Below are 19,093 nucleotides of genomic sequence, written 5' to 3' on the forward strand. Positions count from 1 at the left end.
ATGTATCAGTTTTCTCAACTGTCTAGAAACCAAGTTTACACGTGCAGCTCTCTCTCACACATTTGCGCATGATTTATCTGGGCTAAGGGACCACACTGATGTACATCAAGCAAAGGTGAAAAGCTGTTGCACATATAGGTAATTTTAATCCATTCCATTTTTAAATACCACAATAAATTTAATTTTCACAATAAATTAAATAGCCATATTCAGTTTACAAAATAGAATTACTTAGTGTGAAACCAGTATTTACAAACATTGTACACTATGTACACGATGTTCAGCTTTGTCAACACACAAGCATAGAAGGAAAAATTATTTGACCTTTTTTTGACATATGGTTGACATGCTACAAGTGACACTATGGTCCATACAATAAAACAATAGTGCAAACTCACCACAGGAACTCTGAAACAATGTAGTTGGTATGAGATAAGATATTAATTTCAAATAATAAGAAAATAGTACTATCCACTCTCATTGTAAAAATTCAGCACTGGGTTTAAAGTGTCAGTATTCCTTTAGCAATATACATACCAAATATAGCCTGAAGATTATGCTTTCTCACAGCTTCACAGACTTTTGACATGGATTTTTATGGCATAAACTAATGTTCTTCTTAGATCAGTAAGTATGTCACATAAACACTTCACTAAGCGAGAGGAACACTGACCCTTTTAACGGTGTCTGACTTTATCTCCCTAAATACCTCCTTTCCCTTTATTATTATATCTTAAGAGATGCAACTATGCTGACAGTAAATTTATGTTAGTTACTACTCTGTAGAAAAAATTGATCCCACCGTATATTTGGTCACACACTGCATATGTACACGTATGCATGAAAAAAGTTACTTTTATAGCCGTGTCTATGAAAAGTGCATATTTTAGCAGAGACATTTATTGCATGTCTCAGGTGCAACAGAAAGTGTTGTATGAAGTTTAATTTAGGGCCAGTTAAATGTCCTCCCAGTGATCTGGTAAAATTTTTGATTAAAAGGATGAAAGAACTTGCGCAATTTGGTAATGACAGAGGTATCCACCTCTGGATGGATGCGTCCCTTGCTACCCGCCAGGCACTTGTTAAAGACAATGTTAAATCGCAAGCAGTAAAACCCTCTGGTGGCATTGAAGTATAAATTGTACTGACTTATCCTTGGAGGAAGATTTAGGAACTTCTCGACCAGCTGGAGTTCTGGCAGTGGTTCTGTGATGAGCCGGTCTCCGTCCACGATATGAAACTGCTCGATTGGGAAGTATTTTAACCATCTCTCCAGATGTTTTGTGTAGATGCTGGTTCTCACCGCCTTATACTTAGTGTTCACTTCGCAGGTGTTAGGATCAATAGCCAGCTTCTCAAATTTGTAGTAAGTTTTATTCTTTCTTTCCTTACCTTCCAGCACCTGAGTGTAATCCGAAATAGCTCGTGTGGTAGGTTCCCTGACAATGATCAATAATTTGATAGATGAATTCATTTTGTAAATCCTTTCAGGTACTTCCTCGGTGATAAAATACGCGGGGCTTTTCTCAATTGTTATTTGATGAGGGTAAGAAAAAGGCATTTTTTTCCGGTACCACTCAATCCCCTTGGCATAGTTCTCATCATTGTCAAAGAAGTGAATCTCTTGAGAAGCTTTGACCACTGCGGGGTGAAGGTTCAGCATCTCCAGCAGCGCTCGGGTGCCTCCTTTCCGCACCCCAATGATAATGGCCTTGGGAAGCTGCTGAACCAGATTGTGCAGTCGAATTTGTTCCTTGGTGGCATTGCCCTTTCGGAACTCGTGGAGCAGCCCTCGCTTGAACTGCAGAGCTCGCAGCGGGATTTCGTCCTGGCTGCGGGGTCCAAATCGACCGTCGATGGGGCAGAGGGGCTGCAATCTGCAAGCAAGATAAGAGGTATTTGTAAGACAAGGGTATCTCTCAAGGCAAGTTTTCTGTGTAAGGCAGTCACGCTCATGGAAACCTTTCACAATGTGATGTGATGTGTGCATCTTTCAACTTTTATTTTATTCTGCCAGTGATTAAATTGTTTGTGAATAGTTTGATTATTTATTCTAGTGTTTTGCTATGATTTGGCTGAGCAACTCCTAACTCTACCCTTCTGCTCTTTTCAAGCGTAAGTACTCTGATTACCGTTCTTGGGGTTTCTTGAACCTTATCTCACCTCGCACGTTGCTGATTACTATGTGATTGCTTTGGCAGTTTTTAAGACATTCTAAGATTAATTTTCTTTGGTCATTTTGATCTGAAAATCCAGTTCATTTAAGTCATCTTTTTCCAACACTTTTCCTGTTCTAGCCTGAATTATTTCCTGTGCTTCCCATTGTGTTGAGTTTATTAGCTGTAGATCCACAGATGGTCTGTTTAGTGAAGAGGACCAAAAGGGACGAAAAACAGCTCTCTAGGCATCACCTTTCAGTTTTTTCCCTCCTGTTCAGAAGGTGTCTGGTGTTTTCCCTGGGACAAAATCAGAAAGACCAAGGTTCTGAATCAGGCATGATTAGCAAGGCACAGAAAGAACAGCAAGAAAAGTTTTTAAAAATGCATCTCTTGCATCATTACATCAATGATTTTTTATCATCACTTATGTGTCCTCCCACTGAACCTCATTTTGTGCCTTACTGTTTCTTATTTGGCCCCTGTGTTTTTGTGCTATTCTTTTATATTCATCTCAAATTATTTCACCTACTTTCCACTTTTCTAATGCTTCCTTCTTGTATTTGATGTCACTGAATGCAAGAAATGATTCAGTAAGAAAAATGTTAAAGTTTTGCTACTACTGAACCTTGAATAAGCTCTCACGCTACTCCCAAATCAGCACTTTGGTTATTATACAGGCCAATATTACACTGAAGATGAAATTGGTGTGTAGAGAGAGCTTCCAAAGTCCTACAGAAAAATATCATTAGTAATTTTGTGGAGCCATGCTCTCCAAAATTAAGGGTATGTAAGAACAAAGGTTGCCTAGGCAATTTTAATATGAGCTCGCTGTGCATATATATATTATGATACGGTTTTTAAATTACATGGCCACATGCTATTATTTTTCACAGGACCCCTGCCTCAATCAGTATAGCAGATGGGCAATGCTCATTAATAGCTGTTTAGGTATTCAGTATTTATTCTGGTTTCTCAGCATGTGGCCCCTCACTCATTTACTGTATATTATTCAAACCCTGCTTTCAGGACAGAGTTATTTATTTCTTTATGGCTTTTCCATCCATCACTGCTTGTTGGGGTCTCTAATTTGACACTGATGCTAGGACAATGGATGGTTGGGACAAAGTAAGTTTGATCCCCGTGGCTGACCCGCTAGCTGTTTCCTTGATTATCCAGATGCTGAGAGATAAAGCCTGTCCGGACAGAGATGAAGAAACAACCCAGATGACATTGCTGGGTTCACATTAGCTCTAGCTAAGTCCTGCAGGCTAATTACAAAGTTTGATGAGAAGTGAGTTCCTGTTGTTACTTCTTTTCTCAGGTTTCCAGTGTCATCTTTTCCTTTGCTCTCTGCCATCTCCTAAGAGCCTGACTTGGTCACAAAGACTGAAGCATTGCAACACCGATGCAAACTTGCCAATAATAAAAAACCAAAAACAACAACAGAAAAAAAAACCAACACAGAATAAGCAGAAAGCAATGTCTTGACTTTACATTGCTACAGTTTGGTCAGACTGTGGTGTGGCTGGTAAGACGGTCTTTCTGCAGTAGCAAGGTGGTAGTTAAAAGCATAAGAAACAGAAGCTGCAATTGCTATCTGTGTTCTTCTCTTCCCTCTCCTCTTCCCTCTCCTTCTGTGTATTTGTTATTTGTTTTCAAGCAAAAAGGATTCCACAACAGCAGTTCCAGACCCATCTCAACTAATTTTATCTCTTCTGCTCAAAAAGACAGTTAGCACTGCCTTCAGTGTAACACAACAGCTTGTCAAACAGGGTGGTTTCCTTTAAAAGTAAATAAATATTCAAGATATCCTCTAGCCTACGGGAAAAGATTGGATGTTGTTAAAAGTCCTTCCTCAACACTTTACATTTCAGTTTTTTTTCTCTTTCCCCTTTCTTCTCCTCTCCCTAAACAATAAAAAACATCCTTTAAAAGATCCTGGCAGTGGTGGTATTAAGCAGGCTGTCAGATCTTGGTAGTTGAATCCCCAGATGTAACTATTTGCTGTTATATCGCTACATGTTAATATTTTTGATTCTCTGAGTAATTTTTTCCATTAAAATAAAAGTCCTTTGCAAAGAAAGACTATATGACATTTATTATATCACTGAACTTGCTCTCCCCAAACAGGCAGTTTCTCAAATTGCTACAGTAAAACTCCACAAATATTCTTCTTGAGAAAACCCACCATAGAACAATTCATCTCAGGAAACTGTATTTTTTACTAATTTCAAAACAACTAAAGTATGCCCGGGCAATCTTAATGACAAGTAGCAGTGCCCTCGCTCCTGATCCAGAATACTTGCTGATTGACTTCTAATGTAGGTGCCAAAAGATTATGAGCCTGGTTCCAGCAGGAGCGTTTTGGAGCACTGAAACCAGGCACAGAGGCTCCCCATACTGCCAACGAGGGAGTCAGGCAACTCAAAGACTTGTCCAGATCTTCTCAAAATTGCCAGGCACCGAATCTGAGCTTCCACATGCGAAGTAGCTCCATGCACTCAGGATCTGCAGGACAGTGGCCTCCCCTGGAGGGAAGTGCTCAGCTCATCTGACTTTATGACTCAATGAATCAGATAAGCTAGTGGTAATTTCCCTTCGGGCCTAAGAAAACTCAAAACATTCCCGTTTAAGAGCCTAATATGAGGCTATTAAATGTGGGCCATCCCCAGCTCTCTTGTTCAAATTGGATCAGCATAAATTAAACATGAATGAATCTGGATTTCTTCCTCAACAATTAGTTATTCCAAAGTCTATCGAAGCCACTCAGTGTCCTTTTACTGACAGATTCAACAAATTTTGATTGTACCCTAGTGCTAAGGCAGAAGAACATTTCCAGTTAACTCATCTGTCTCATGCTTCCTAGTGCTTTTTTCTCTCTCTCTTTCATAACAAGTCCAAGTAAAGGGCTGCATTTTAGCAGTTTGGTATTTTCCACATTGGGTAATATAAGAGAATGAAACTGCATTTTACTGCCATTGGCAACATTATATATGAAACCAGTGGAATTCACTGATGCAGTAGGTCAGTGAGTCAAATACTGTGGCAAGATAATTTTATAGCCATCAGTAAATTCTGTAGATGTGCAAGCATAGATAATAGCATAAGGTTAATTAGATTTAATGCCTCTGAGCATAAAATATACTTTTGTGGGGACCAGTAAGGAATTCTGCCTCCATTTACAGAATCACATTAGTCTCAGTGAAGTTTTCACCTCTGCAGCATCAGAGATGCTTTGACCACCAGTGGAAAGAAGATATAAATTCTGGGGCTTACTTTGCAATGCACTTGGTCCTAGCTAGTACACGGTCTCCCTCTTCTTCTGGAGTGGATTTAAGCAGCTGACGAAGGCACCCAGGGATCTCAGATGGAGCTCAACATTACCTAGCAATGGACACTAGGTAGCTCTGTTTTGAATTCGTTTTCCATGTGCTGCATATTCACACAGCACTGTGTCACAATTTTGAACTCAACTAATATTTTCCATCATTTAAAAGAAAAGCACTATTAGAGTATTAGCACTGGCAAGCTGTCTACCAGCTTCTGGAAATCTCTAAGTGTTGTTTCATTCATTCATTCAAAACAGTGGGTTTTTATCCTGTCTTTGTGTAGCACCTACTAGGGCAATCCCAGGCTGTTTTGAAGGTGACAGAAACAGCAATGTCAATAACCAGTCTAAACTCAGCCTGGTCAAAAGTGCCAAATACTCTTTTGATTTCCTCTGCTGGATTTTCTACTGTTCTCCAGGAAATCACTTGCAGAGAAAGCCCACTTATTTAGCACATTCAACTCCAGAAAATACTGGCTAATTAACATAGTTAAAATTCTCAAACCCTGAAGCAATCTTTCAAGTGAAATAGTATTCAAAACTTGACGAGCTACTCTGCAGGCTCATACTTAATTTTAACTACCACTGTAGCACATTAATTGCTTGCTCATAAATTTAGAAAGACGATATATAAATACATCATAACTGTTTTGCTGAAACTAGAGGTCAACACACAGATGCACACAGACAGAAATGAGCTACTGTAATGACATTTTTACTGGATGCTGTTTTATTTCTTCTCTGAAAACAAGTGCCAATGTGCTTAGAATACAAATGGACAGACCGAAATACTTTGACAGGGATGACCCACAACTATTTTCCTACTCTCTTCTCCAAAGGGGAAGGAAGAACAATGAAAACCAGTACTAGATTAGACAGTCTTTCTGTCTTTCTATACATGACTAGACACTAACAAAACAAACAAAAAAAAAAAAGGAGAAAAAAAAACCAAGAAAGAAATCAAACCCTTTAAGCAAAACCCAAGAAAATCTGAGCCTATTTGTAATTAAGAGAGCAGCTACTTAATGACTTACCTATCCAAGCTCCCAACTCTGGCAACTAGATATAGGAGACTTCCAATAGCAAGGCTGCCTAGCACAAAGAGCTTCTGTCTCAGCAACGCCTGCTGTTTGAATAGCATGGCCCTCCATCAATCTTCAGGACTTCTTCAGTCTGCAGACACAAGAACAGACAAAACACTCATCAGAAAGCAGTATGCAGGGTGATGTTTAATCAGTTGTTTTAAGTCATTAAGCTACACTTGCAAAAACTTTTCAAGCTGCAAAATAGTTAAAACTTTTTTGTTTGGTACTGTTTTTCTGTCCCACATGGTAACACCAGGCAATGTGTCTGGAATATAGTGATAATTCTGGAAGTGATAGTTCAGCTACATCCACCATTACTAGGGCTGTCTGATAGCCATACCGTGGGTCTTGACTGTGTAGAGGCTTGCATAGGATCTCTTGTTAGGTAAATATGTTTAGACTCTAAGCCCTTCAAAATCAGCCTGGGCTAGATTTCAACAAATATTTAAATGTTTTGCTGCCAACTGAGTCATTGTAACCAGGAGTTAGGCTTGCAGGTTCTGTGCACACTGTATGGGGGCACGTTTACTGTGATTCTAGTCTTAATAGAGTCTAAGCTGGAGGGAAATCTAACCAATGTATTTCCTGATCTGTGCCAGCAAGCCTCTGATGGCAGATCTGAGAAGATGTAGCTGAGGTGGGCTCAATGACCATTTTCTGACACCAGCTCATCCTATCAGCTCTACCTGTGCTGGATGTTAGCTTGGGCTGTTCTATGGAGAAACCCTTAAGCACTTCATCTGTCTGCCTGTCTTGAGGCTGTCGTCTCAAAACCTGATGGGACACAAACTGGAATCCTTGAAGTAAGCATGCCCATATCCACAGATTTCAGCAACACCAATGCATAAACAATTTTCCTTCTCTGATGTACACCAGGGACCATCTAAAGCTCACAAATGAGCTTTGCTTCCAAGACTTTAGATATAAGGCAAGCATGAGTCAAACAATGTTACCTTGTGCCAAGAAAATTTAACCAAAATAACCAGGTGGTAAGGTAGTAGGAAGTGCTGAGTAAAACTATTTGTCTTTAGTCTGACTCTTCCCTAGGCATTAGGTTTGTGTTCAGGACTGCAGACCTGTTTAAGAGACTCAGAGCTACATGCCTAATACCTTCTTACAAGAACTGAGGAGAAAGATCAGCCCTCCTTTCAGAGCATAGCCAAAGATGACATGGTTCTTCACTCTGTGCCAGTCCTGGGCTTTCATATAAACATACAGAAGACTAAAGTTCAAATCCTCTCACTGGCTTAGGCGATGTAAAGCCATATTGTCTACCTACCAAATGAATGCTTTAATTTCCAAATAGATCCTTTTGATATAAACCCCACAAATATAAACTGGAATCACCTGAATTGCCCATCCATATTCTCAGTCCCTCAACCAGGGACTGTTTAATGTATTATTGAGTAGTTTCAACAGAAACTGCTTTTTTTTTCTGAATTTTGACTGGACTTACTTTGAACAATTTTTGATGTCAAGTTTTACCACTAGTAAAGCTCCTTTTGCAGCTCACTTTCTTCTTTTCCAGCCTTAGGACTTGCATCAGGCAAGACTGGGAGAGATTATTATAAGCCTATAACTGTATACAGAAGCAGAATGGGTAGTGAGAATGCAAGGCTTGACTGGTCACTGTTAAACTGAGCCTGCAAATGTTTCTTTGTCCTACACATACTGTTAAATTTTTGGCCCAGAAAGCTCTCATGAGACTCCAGAACACAGTCTGGGAGCTACTACAAGCCAGGGACCATTCCCAATAGACAGCATGCATGCAGCCTGCCTGCCTAAGTGCTGGCTGAGTTTTATGGTATGGATGCAGATCACTCCGTATTGGTTGTCTTCAACCAATAGAATAGTCATTCCCAAGCACATTTATTTTATTGCTATATAGAAAGCCTTTGTAAGACCAGCACATCATCTCTTGATAAAAGAGCCATGCAACATTGAAGGTCTGAGTCTGACTGAGTCTCTAACACACTTCTGGCGTGCTAATAATAATAAGAACTCCTTATACAGCCAGGCCATAGCTCAGGATAACTTCTTATACAGGATAACCTATCATACAGAATATATTGCTTTTTACATAGATAAAAGGAACTCTATAATAAGAATTGTTAGATAAGATCCTTATTGCAACAAGAATCATATCAAACACAGAGCAAAAGGAGTTTGCAATGTAAATACAGAGAGAGAAGAGGTATTATCATCCTTTAAAAATAAATGAGGAGCAGAGGTACAGAGAGATTAAGTGATTTGCTCAAGGTCACAGAGAAAACCTGTAGCACCAGTGGGATTCAGTGCGAAATGTCAGAATTCCTATCTAGTGCCTTAACTACATGATAAACTTTTGCCTTTTTTGTAGTATACTTTTTCTTAACATTGAAATATAAACATACATATGACATATAAATGAGGAATTCTAGACATTGAGCAAAAGAGAAGACCCATAGCTGAAGCCTAATTATTAAGAAAAATGCACAGATACTGTATGTAGATATGCTACTGCTAATTACTCTTTTAATTAAGTTATTTAATTAAAAAGAGGAAAGAGAAGCACATGCTGCTGCTGCTGATTATGATGATGATAATAGCAAATTTTCATAGGTTTCCAGTTTTAAATCCTTCAATGCTGTTGTCTCTACATAAAAGTATCATTTCAGTGTTACAACAACTAGTTCTGAACTTCATCTCTCAGAGAACATATACATATGCAGCCCGCTGTACATGAAACTAAAGTGCTGTCCACGTGTTCTCCCTTATACAGGCTCTTGGACCCCAGTTAACCAACCAACAAAAAAAGAGGAACTCCAAAACCGAAAAACAAACCAGCAAACCAAAGCTGTTCCATTTGCTCTGTGTTTGTATGTACCTGAGTACAGAAAACTTTTCCACAGAATAATAAGTACTAAACACCCAACAGAAATGCAAATATAACATTATTCATTTGCTTGTTTCATTTCTGTTATCACTTTCAGCATCTAATTTTAAGTCCATGGAAAGAGTTTTATTCCAGAGAAGCTGTGACCTCTATAATACTTTCCTCAGATGTTAGATTTTTTGACGAAAAAAAAATGTAGAGAAATAATATCTCAGCTTCAGAAATGGCTACATATTGCAATGGATGTACTGAGATAGCTCTATGTGACAGAGGAAAAGACTGAAGGAAGACTTCTATTTAAGCCACAGAGTTAATACAACCAGAATGTGATTAAGGTGAAGGTCCCTAAGGCAGAAATGTTGCTGGAGACTAACATGGCAACACTTAAGCGAAATGGAAAGAAGAAATGAAAAGGAAGAAATGAAAATTCTGGGGCACGTTATAAGCTGCACAAAGTTTTCTATCAGGAACGTGTACTTTTAAACCTAACAAAAAGCTGGAAGGCAAGATAAAATGTAATCCAAAGTGACAAGCTTTTAGCAGTTATTTGAGGCAAATAAGTGTGTTATTTTAAAAATTTTGCTCTCTGTTAGGGACGACAGCTGAACTGGCACAGAAGCTGCTGACCGGTAGGAGGAGGGTTGGGAAAGCCACAGGCAGAACTCTCCTGGCAGCTGGATGCTGAAGATGAAACCTCCTGCCACGAGAGATGACAATATACACACAGCACATCTCCAGTGGGCTTACACTTGACATATTTATCTTTAACAATCTAGTTAAATATGCACACGAGGAAAGTCTCTTCCTGGATATCCAGGAGAGTCACAATACACAAAGAACAGTGCAAACAATTCACAACGTAGCATGCATAATTTCTAGAACTGAAAGTGTGTGCAACATTATGTAGAGAAAAAAATGTAATGTGGTTTGTGATTTCAGATGCACAGCTGATCTAACTTGTTAGATTGACACGGCAAATTTAAATAAAGAAGCTTCATTTAGCACTAGAAAGTGGCCTTATCAGAGTATTGATGTGAATGTCTCACCCAATCCTGTTCCCCATGTTCCCAGCCCTGCTGATCAGAGGACTGGGGTTATTGAGTGAATTGCCAAGAGAAGACGGCACAACTATGTAAAACTGTGATGATAATACCAATTGAAAAACAGATGGACTGTTCCTGACAAGATGAAGTGATCATGGGTAAAGGAAGATATTGCATGTGCTGGCCAAATAATGTGAATTTTCGATGAACTCGTAAAAGTTAGTTTTAGGTTCAAGTTAGTTCAAAGCCAAATGAATATGAGAAAACAGAAAAATGCATACCACTAATGACAGTATTACTGATAAAAGTCTGAATTTGATAACACCACAAAGCGTGCACAAGCACTGAAAACAGAAGCTGTTGCTATAATCACCTATTCCAAATAAACAGACAAGAAGATCACCAGGAAGTTATTTGAAAATTATCAGAGGGAAATTTTTGGACACATGAAGCAGAGATGAGAAGATGCTATTGATAAATGAATAACATGTGGTTAATTATGGAGAGAAGTATACGAAAGGAAGGCAACATATAATCCTTTGGTAAAAGACTGAAGAGATACAGTCTTGATGGAGTGATGTGATTAATCAAAGTGAAGTACAAACCACAGGCAAATATGCACAAAGGAGGATGGAAAAAATAATAAATAAGAGGTGTGTTTTAAATTGAATTTATCAATCAGTTGGCATAGATTTTTTTGATTTTGCACACCAGCAGGGGTCATCTGTTGACCAACAAATATTTGTCTTCATACATTGCAAAAAGATCTTTGAGTTAAATCTGTGAGATTTAAATACAGAGACTGAGAAAACAAGTCAGGGAACTGATCACTTGGCACGTTTCCTTTTCTCTTGATTTTGCATTATGTTTCTTGAATGTTAACTACAGCTTCTTACATTTGTCACTGTAAGTAAAATTCATACAAATCAAGCATTTAGACTTTTTCTGGGGCAGGAAATCACACGGCATTTGGGAAAGGAGGGAATTTATCCCTCAAATTGTGTGCATCAGCTCATCAGCTCATGATCATAGAATCACAGAATACCAGATTGGAAGGGACCTCAAGGATCATCTGGTCCAACCTTTCCTGGCAAAAGCTCCATCTAGACAAAAGCATGGTCTGGACAAGATGCCCCAGCACCCCATCCAGCCAAATCTCAAAAGTGTCCAGTGTTGGAGAATCCACTGCTTCCCTGGGGAAGTTATTCTGATTGCCGATTGTTCTCAGTGTGTAAAATTTTCCTCTAGTGTCCAGTTGGAATCTCCCCAGGAGTAACTTGCACCCATTACCCTTCGTCTTTTCCATCTTCTTTGTAGACACCCTTCAGGTACTGGAACATGACAATGAGGTCACCCCTAAGCCTTCTTTTCTCAAGGTCAAACAAACCCAGTTCTCTCAGCCTTTCCTCATATGGCAGGCTTCCGAGTCCTTTGACCATCCTGGTGGCCCTCCTCTGGACCCACTCCAGCCTGGCCACATCTTTTTTGTATAGTGGGGACCAAAACTGAACACAGTATTCCAGGTGTGGCCTGACAAGCACTGAGTGGGATAATGACTTCTTTATCTTTGCTGGTGATGCCATTGTTGATGCAGCCCAGCATCCTGTTGGCCTTTTTTGCTGCTGTAGCACACTGTTCACTCATATTGAGCTTGTTGTCCACCAGGACCCCGAGATCCCTCTCCACAGAGCTGCTCTCCAGCCAGGTGGATCCCAGTCTGTGCTGCACTCCTGGATTATTTTTTCCCAGGTGCAAGACCTCACACTTGTCCTTGTTGAACTTCATAAAGCTCTTGTAAGCCAGGTCCCATCCACCACACAGACCACTTGTCTAGACCATAACGCATCATGATCTTCTTCTGGTCATGCTCCTGCTCCTTCCTTAGTCTCGTCCAGGTCCTCCCCCTCCCCTTGTGCTATCTTACCACTGATGAAGGTCTAGGCCAGTGGCAAGTAAAAAATACAGTCCTGATATCCAGCATCGAAGTTAACAGTTAATCATGATTCTGTAGCTAAGAAGTTACAGATAGTCCTTCATAATTCTACAGTTAAGAATCTCACAGATAATTTTGCAAATAGTTGCTAGGTACTGCTAAGGATGACTATTGTATAGTCCTACCATTATGTTAGTTAATATTCACCCAAACAATGTGTCAATTAAGACGTGATTGTCAAGAGGTAGAAGAAATCGTTAGTCTGATCAACAGACCCTGAAGAACCATTTGGAAGTGCCAGAAATATTGAGAAACTAGGGGAAAGGTAATTTGGGCCAGGGTCTCTGCGACCACCAACCCATGAGCCCCCTACCCAAATTATACCACCTACTCAAAAGATAAAGGCAGAGAAAAGAACTGAGCTTGCATTCTGGTTTGCATACTAGGCGAAGAAATACCAACCAATCATTGTAACTGGGAGTGTATTAATTTGTAACATTTGTATATAAATATGACAAGAGAACCTGTGTTAGGTGTGCTTGATTTGTGGAAATCCACTGAGCACCCGGGCCTGAATAAAAAGCAATATCTCTCCTGTGTGTGTGAGAATTGACTTATTGCACACCGGGCACTGAATCTGCTTTTCGGACAACAGTCCCACTGTGCTTTTTCCTCAGTACCCTTCACTTCGATGGCTTAATTGCAACAGTACTACTGCACCATGTGGACTGTATTAAAGAGAATAATCATGATAAAGCAGAACATGATTTTTCTTTAGAGAGAGGGTTTTTCATTCCTAATAGCACTGAACAGCCTTAGAACAGACAAAATTCTTCCCCTTTTTGACACAGTAAAATGAAATGGATAATGGGGACTGAAAGCTTTGAAAATACCATTTTTTCTGTGGGAATGGCAAAGTGCTGAGCCTGCAGAAATGGAATTTGGATTTAATTATTTTTTTTAAAAAATTTCCTTAATGGTTCATATTTTCAATATCAAAAGGAAATTTAATTCTGATGAGTAATTACAGTGTTTCAATTTTTTATCTCTAGCATAAGAGTGAGATGAGATGAAATAAGATTAATGCACACTTGCTCAATTCAAGTTATGAAGGAAGAAAAGAAGGAAATATATTCACAACATGGAACAAGTTCACAGATTCGGGTAGATGTCCCTGTGTACTAAAGACGTCCTTTTCTCCTTGTGACTTATATTGACTAAAACAGTGGAGAAGAACATGTCAGCAAAGTTGACGGAAAATAGTAAATGATGCAGATAAACTCCAACATAAAGATTTCCTATAATCTTATGCCACAGCTGTGACAATAACTTAAAAATACCTTTTTTTTTGTCTGCTATTGTAGAGTTTTGACATTTAGGACTGCCTTTAAACTGTCCTTGAAGCCAGTCCTTTGTATAAAGAAGTGGTAAGACCCTTTCCCCAGAAAGGTTTCTTTACTCTGGGAGACCATCCGGAGCATCTGTATGCGGATACTAGATAAGAAAACATATGTTCATTTCACAGAAGTTAGCACACTATCAGTGCTGAAAGAGCATTTGTCATTCGTAATCCCAAGCCCATCACGCTGGCTTGGGTGGTACACCCAGATATCTGGGTTCTCTCAAGCCTATAGAGAGTGATAATGGCTATTTATTTAGTCCACTGCCCACAGGATATTTAACTCCAGACACCCTCAAGACTCATCTATCCATAGTTTTACTATCTCTAGGTAGTTACTGCATCAAGTGACAACAGTACAGAAGGCCATAGCCAGCTCTTCATCACATTTCTTTCTCAGCCAGACCCCATTTTTTTTTTTTTTTGCATCTTACTGAAAGACATTGAGCAAGATGGCGTTGGGAAGAGCGAAACAACTCCAAAGCTTGCTATTGCCTTTGCAGTGCCCTGTGCCAAACAGATCTGCTGCCAGATTGTCAGAATAGTTAGGAATCTCAGACGCTTTGATGCCCTTGAGGTCTCAGACACATCTGCTTAGGAAAACTGCCTTATTGCATCTGAGCTGGCGAGGCAGGCGGCCGCGTTCTGCTGAATGATGACTAGGTTGCCATGATCCACGCACAGCTACAGTGCTGCAGGAACACTTCCAAGCACGTAGATCTTAATAGGAGTTCATTAGTCCTAAATACAGATGCCTGTCTCCTTGCCAGCATCCTGAGTATATTACCCTGCACTGCTCTTCATAGAGCATGAGATTAATCTGATAGGGTTGGACCTTTTCTTCGAATTAATGGTGTTTCCCCAGCTACTTCCCTCCTTTTCTTCTGAAATGATCACCTTCCTTGTCTGCTCCATTTCTCAGAAATGGTGGAGCTGATGACACTGAGATAGAAAACCCGTGGACCTGCAATTCTAACTGTAGAAATGTTATAATAGATATTAATTTCAGTGTCTTCAAAAGTGAAAACCAGCCTCATTTCTTCCAGCTGGTATTACAACAGCTGCAACTAAAAATAGCAATCAAAAAGGAAAAAGGAGGCTGAGGAGCAAAATGCAGTGAAATGGAAGAAGGAGGAATGACTGCAAAAGTTAAAAAAAGAAATCATAAGGGGAGGCCAAGAGCACTGTCACATTAGGAGTAAGCAGTTTGTTTGTCAGCTCTGGGAAAGACTTAAACAAGAAGATTATGAGTCCTCAGAGAGAAAGGTAAGCAGGTAGATATTCAGAGCTTTCTTCTTCATTTAGAGTACTGTCTTTGTCATGAACAGTTTCACTGCATTGAGTAGGATATGAAAGCAGGGTGGTATTGCTAATATGATTCAGTGTGAAATAAAGTTACTTTTTTCCACATATTTGTAGTTTTAAAAAGTTCTTTTCCACTACTTGGAGTCACACTTGCAGACTATTGCTCCTTTTTTTTTTTCCTCCTGGAAAAAGTTGTCATTTCCCAAATAATTGCATACCTCAAATAAGACATATGAAAGAATATTTGAAGGTTCTTTAATTAATTACAACTAACAGACAATTTAAGTAATTCTCCTCTTAGTTATTACGGTGGCAAAATTTAGATGGCTTCCTGCATCCTTACAGCCCTGTTTTCTGTGACTTTTCTTCAGAAAAGCAGCAAAACTGACTTAAATGCAAAACATTACTAAGAGTCAAAAGCATTGATGGGAAAACTTAACCAAGCTGGAAATATATTTTGCTGGTACACTGCATTTACAGTGAAAAACACCTAAGTAGATTTTTGCTCATAGCGTTTACTCCCAGAGAGAAAAAATTCCAATGTACAAGATAACACTCCCACCCACCCCTCTGTGCATATATGGACATGTTATAAAAAAATAATTCGGGTGAGTCTGAACATTTTTTGCAGCCTAATCTTAGTCGTTGCTCCTCAGGCCAGATACACCAGCCTAGCTACACTGCTGCCAACCTCCATGCCACGTGTGCTGCAGTAATACCTACCACCTGCACAGCTGTGTCTTGCTCTGGCTGCTAAACTGGAGTAAGCAGCAGTGATAAAAGTCCTTTTTCCTAATATTGATGCAAATGACCAGGTGCAGTGAGATAATATTGCAAAATACTGCAAGACAACTAAATATGATGACGTCTTCTTGTGGTCCTGTTTTCCTTCAGCTTCTGTGACTCTGCGATCTGCTGTTTATGCAGACTCAGATTCCCCTGAGTGTCCTGTGGAGCAGGCACCTCTCTCTTGGCCACCTGCGAATCTTTACGTAGATCACTTGCTCATCTCTTTTCTCTTATCCAGATTCATATTCTGGTCTGCCCCATTACTGATGAATGGACATCACACTGTCTAATATGGAGCACCTACATTTGCTCTGGATCAGTAGTATCTCTGTCTTTTACTCGTACCCTTAATTTGACACATTCAGCTCAGACTACCCTCCAAAACCTCACATGTAGGCTAAATTTCATAGCTTCTTTCTGCATAAATGTCCCAAGAATACAGTCTGTTACACACCTATACATCTAAAATCTTCCCACGGGTTCCTTTCACCATTTTATCTTAACTACTGCAGTGGCCTTTTCTGTGGCCTTGACCAATATACCTGTGCTCTGTTCACATCCGTTCCGAGCAGCGCTGCAAAGAACGTTCTTCCAGCCTGTCGCTCTGACCACACCACATGTGTCTAGGCACCCTTCTATGGTCTTCCCACTTTCTCTGTCATACCATTCTGTACCTTTCTGTGTCTGAGTATTCCATGGGATTTCTACTGGGGGAACAGAGAGAAAAGGAATTTAAAAACTTGACCCCAAAGACCACTGAGTTATTTTTCAGAATGCAAAGTGTAGGTGCTTCGCCTGTAACACCAGATTGCAACACTTCCCTAAGCAGTGCTGCCTATTTTAATGTGGAAATCTAAGTGAAAATATCAATGCCAGTTTAACCAGGGACTTGTTACAATGCCTCCATGAGCGAGGGAGACCTATTAACAGTTTTCTCTGAAAATGAGAGAGCTGTGATTTTCTGCTGTGCGTGCGTTTTAAAGGCTGATATTACACTGCTATACTGGCCTGAGTGACAGCTCACAACCCCCATCTGGGTGGAAAAGAAAGGGGAAAGGAGGAGAGGCAGCTCCTGTCTGCAGCAGCCAGGTGTTAGAGAACTGCACGGTGCTGGAGAGTCCCCCATAAATGAGCTCTCTGCTCGCTAAGCAGTCCTGCTTCCCTTGCACAGCCCATTCATCTTCCTCCCATTGGGCAGCGTGAGCTGTAGAAGTAACTGCTGTCTTGGGGCTGTATTCACTCTCTCACATGCAGCCAGCTTGGCAAATATGCCTGCTCCATGGTTTTAAATTAAAAAAAATAAAAACATAAAAATTCAACTGAAACCTCTTTGCATATGCTTTATTGGTGGGTCTCTGAGGCAAGAAAGATGCCAGCAGAGAGAGGTATGTGCTTCTGATCCTTAGTGGCAGTCATACCTGAAAAATTACAGAAGGGCTGCTCCTCTGCTGGCATGAGATTCCTTCTCTCTCTTTTAGAGCAACTTTTTAGAGAATACTTGTCAGTGTACTATTCACGGTCCTTATACTGATTTCACGCTAATGCAGCTTGATTGACTTGGTGGACTTACTCTAACTTGAGCTCCATGGAATAGAGGGAAACTAATCCTTTCTCTATGGGTGCTTATGACTTAGTATCACTTTTCTAGAAATGTATTTATTTATTAATTCCCCCCCCCCCCCGACCCATCATAATGACAGTCACCACATGGACTGTCCGTATTTTTGGATATAGACATATTTTACCTGCATGGTAAAATATGCTGGAAATGATGCCACTAGAAGAGGCTATCACTTGTCTGCCACATAGTTAGTGGTGAATCAGTGAAAGAAGAGAGAGAAGCAATGCATCTAGCTAGATGTAAAGCTCATGTAATTTATCCAGGAACTCGAAATAACCTCTGGCCTATGCAGTTCACGTTTGTAGTGGCCATTAGTCAAGGTATCTGTCTGGTTTGGCTTTGTTCCTGATGCTTATTTACACAACCTAGATCCTAACACCTTTTGGGATCATGGACTGGCTGCAGCTTCAACACTATTTTGTACAAATACAGAAAACTGTAAGATAATTTGCAGAGTTCAAAATATATTAGATGGGTGAGAATTAACCCCAGAATATCTCAGTGTTTAATTGACTTTGAAACATACAAAACCACCTCCCCATGTTCTAAAGGACCTTGTATTTAAAGCAACTGCCATACAATAAAGTTAAACTAGTTGTGTTTGTCTATGAAAATATAGGTCCTAAAGGGTTCTGCTTACAAATTGTGTAGCTATCAGAGTGACATCTTATAAATGTCTCAATAGATGGAAGAGTTGATCGAATAATGAAAAAAAAAGAATACTCACAAATAATTTATTTGTCATTTGGTGGGGGAAAAGAAGAGTGAATAATTTATTTGGTCAATATTATTCAATCATCAATAGAACTGGTAGAATAATTTATAAATTTACTTATGAATAATTTATTCATCAATTGATGGTAGGAGGAAATTAATGAAGTAAACAATATTCGAATAACACTCAACAGGGTCTGGGAGGCAGGCAGGACAGCTAGGGAGGAACTAACTGAGGGAAGGGATCCATTTCGAGAGCCTCATGACAGCCTGTGTATGAGCACAGGGGATCACCAAAGGGCAGCTGCTCTGCAGCCTCCTCTGTAGCTTGCAGACAGTAGTCACCTTCTTTTCTATCTACCCACCCAGGACAACAGACCTGCAAAGGCATCTTGAGAGGGCTGTGTGATTTCTTTGTGTCTTTGATGACAGCGGGAAGCTGTTTGGGGATTCCTCTTCTGGTGTTGCGCTGGCTTCTGCTGTGATCGCTCAAGCCAGATGCTGCTCGCTCTGCAACCTGGCAGCAGAGACTGTGGGTGCCATCGCAGCCTTTCAGCAGCTTGAAACGTGTCACGCAGCTGAGAAGCGTGCTGTGCTCTGCTTGTGTGCTCAAGCTATAGGGTAGGGAGCAGAGGGTTTCCCTCAGAAAACCACAGGACACTGTCCCCTGTTTCTAGATAGACTGCAAAAATAAAAATTAAAACTCCAAGGCATCTTAGAGGAAAAAAATATTAACAGCTTAAAATATTTCATGTTGCATCCTTAAAGGGCAAATCATCAAGCTACTCAGATCCACACTAGATTACAGAAGTCTGGTTGTGCAACAGAATTATGCTGTACCT

General features: G+C 40.0%; 1 protein-coding gene across 2 annotated transcripts in view; it reads right to left on the reverse strand.

The window, feature by feature from the left end:
* Positions 1 to 208: 208 nt before the first annotated feature.
* The window catches only part of HS3ST5 (heparan sulfate-glucosamine 3-sulfotransferase 5), a 197,681-nt gene continuing 178,796 nt past the window's right edge, over positions 209 to 19,093 (reverse strand). For both annotated transcript variants that reach the window (XM_054821210.1, XM_054821211.1), the window contains exons 3-4: positions 6,522 to 6,660; positions 209 to 1,877 (exon numbers count right to left, since the gene is read on the reverse strand). In XM_054821210.1, coding sequence (XP_054677185.1) covers positions 947 to 1,877; positions 6,522 to 6,628 — 1,038 coding nt within the window. In that variant the 5' untranslated portion in view covers positions 6,629 to 6,660 and the 3' untranslated portion in view covers positions 209 to 946. The remainder of the gene's footprint in view (positions 1,878 to 6,521; positions 6,661 to 19,093) is intronic.

Source organism: Grus americana, chromosome 3 (assembly GCF_028858705.1).
Source record: "Grus americana isolate bGruAme1 chromosome 3, bGruAme1.mat, whole genome shotgun sequence".
Classification (NCBI taxonomy): domain Eukaryota; kingdom Metazoa; phylum Chordata; class Aves; order Gruiformes; family Gruidae; genus Grus; species Grus americana.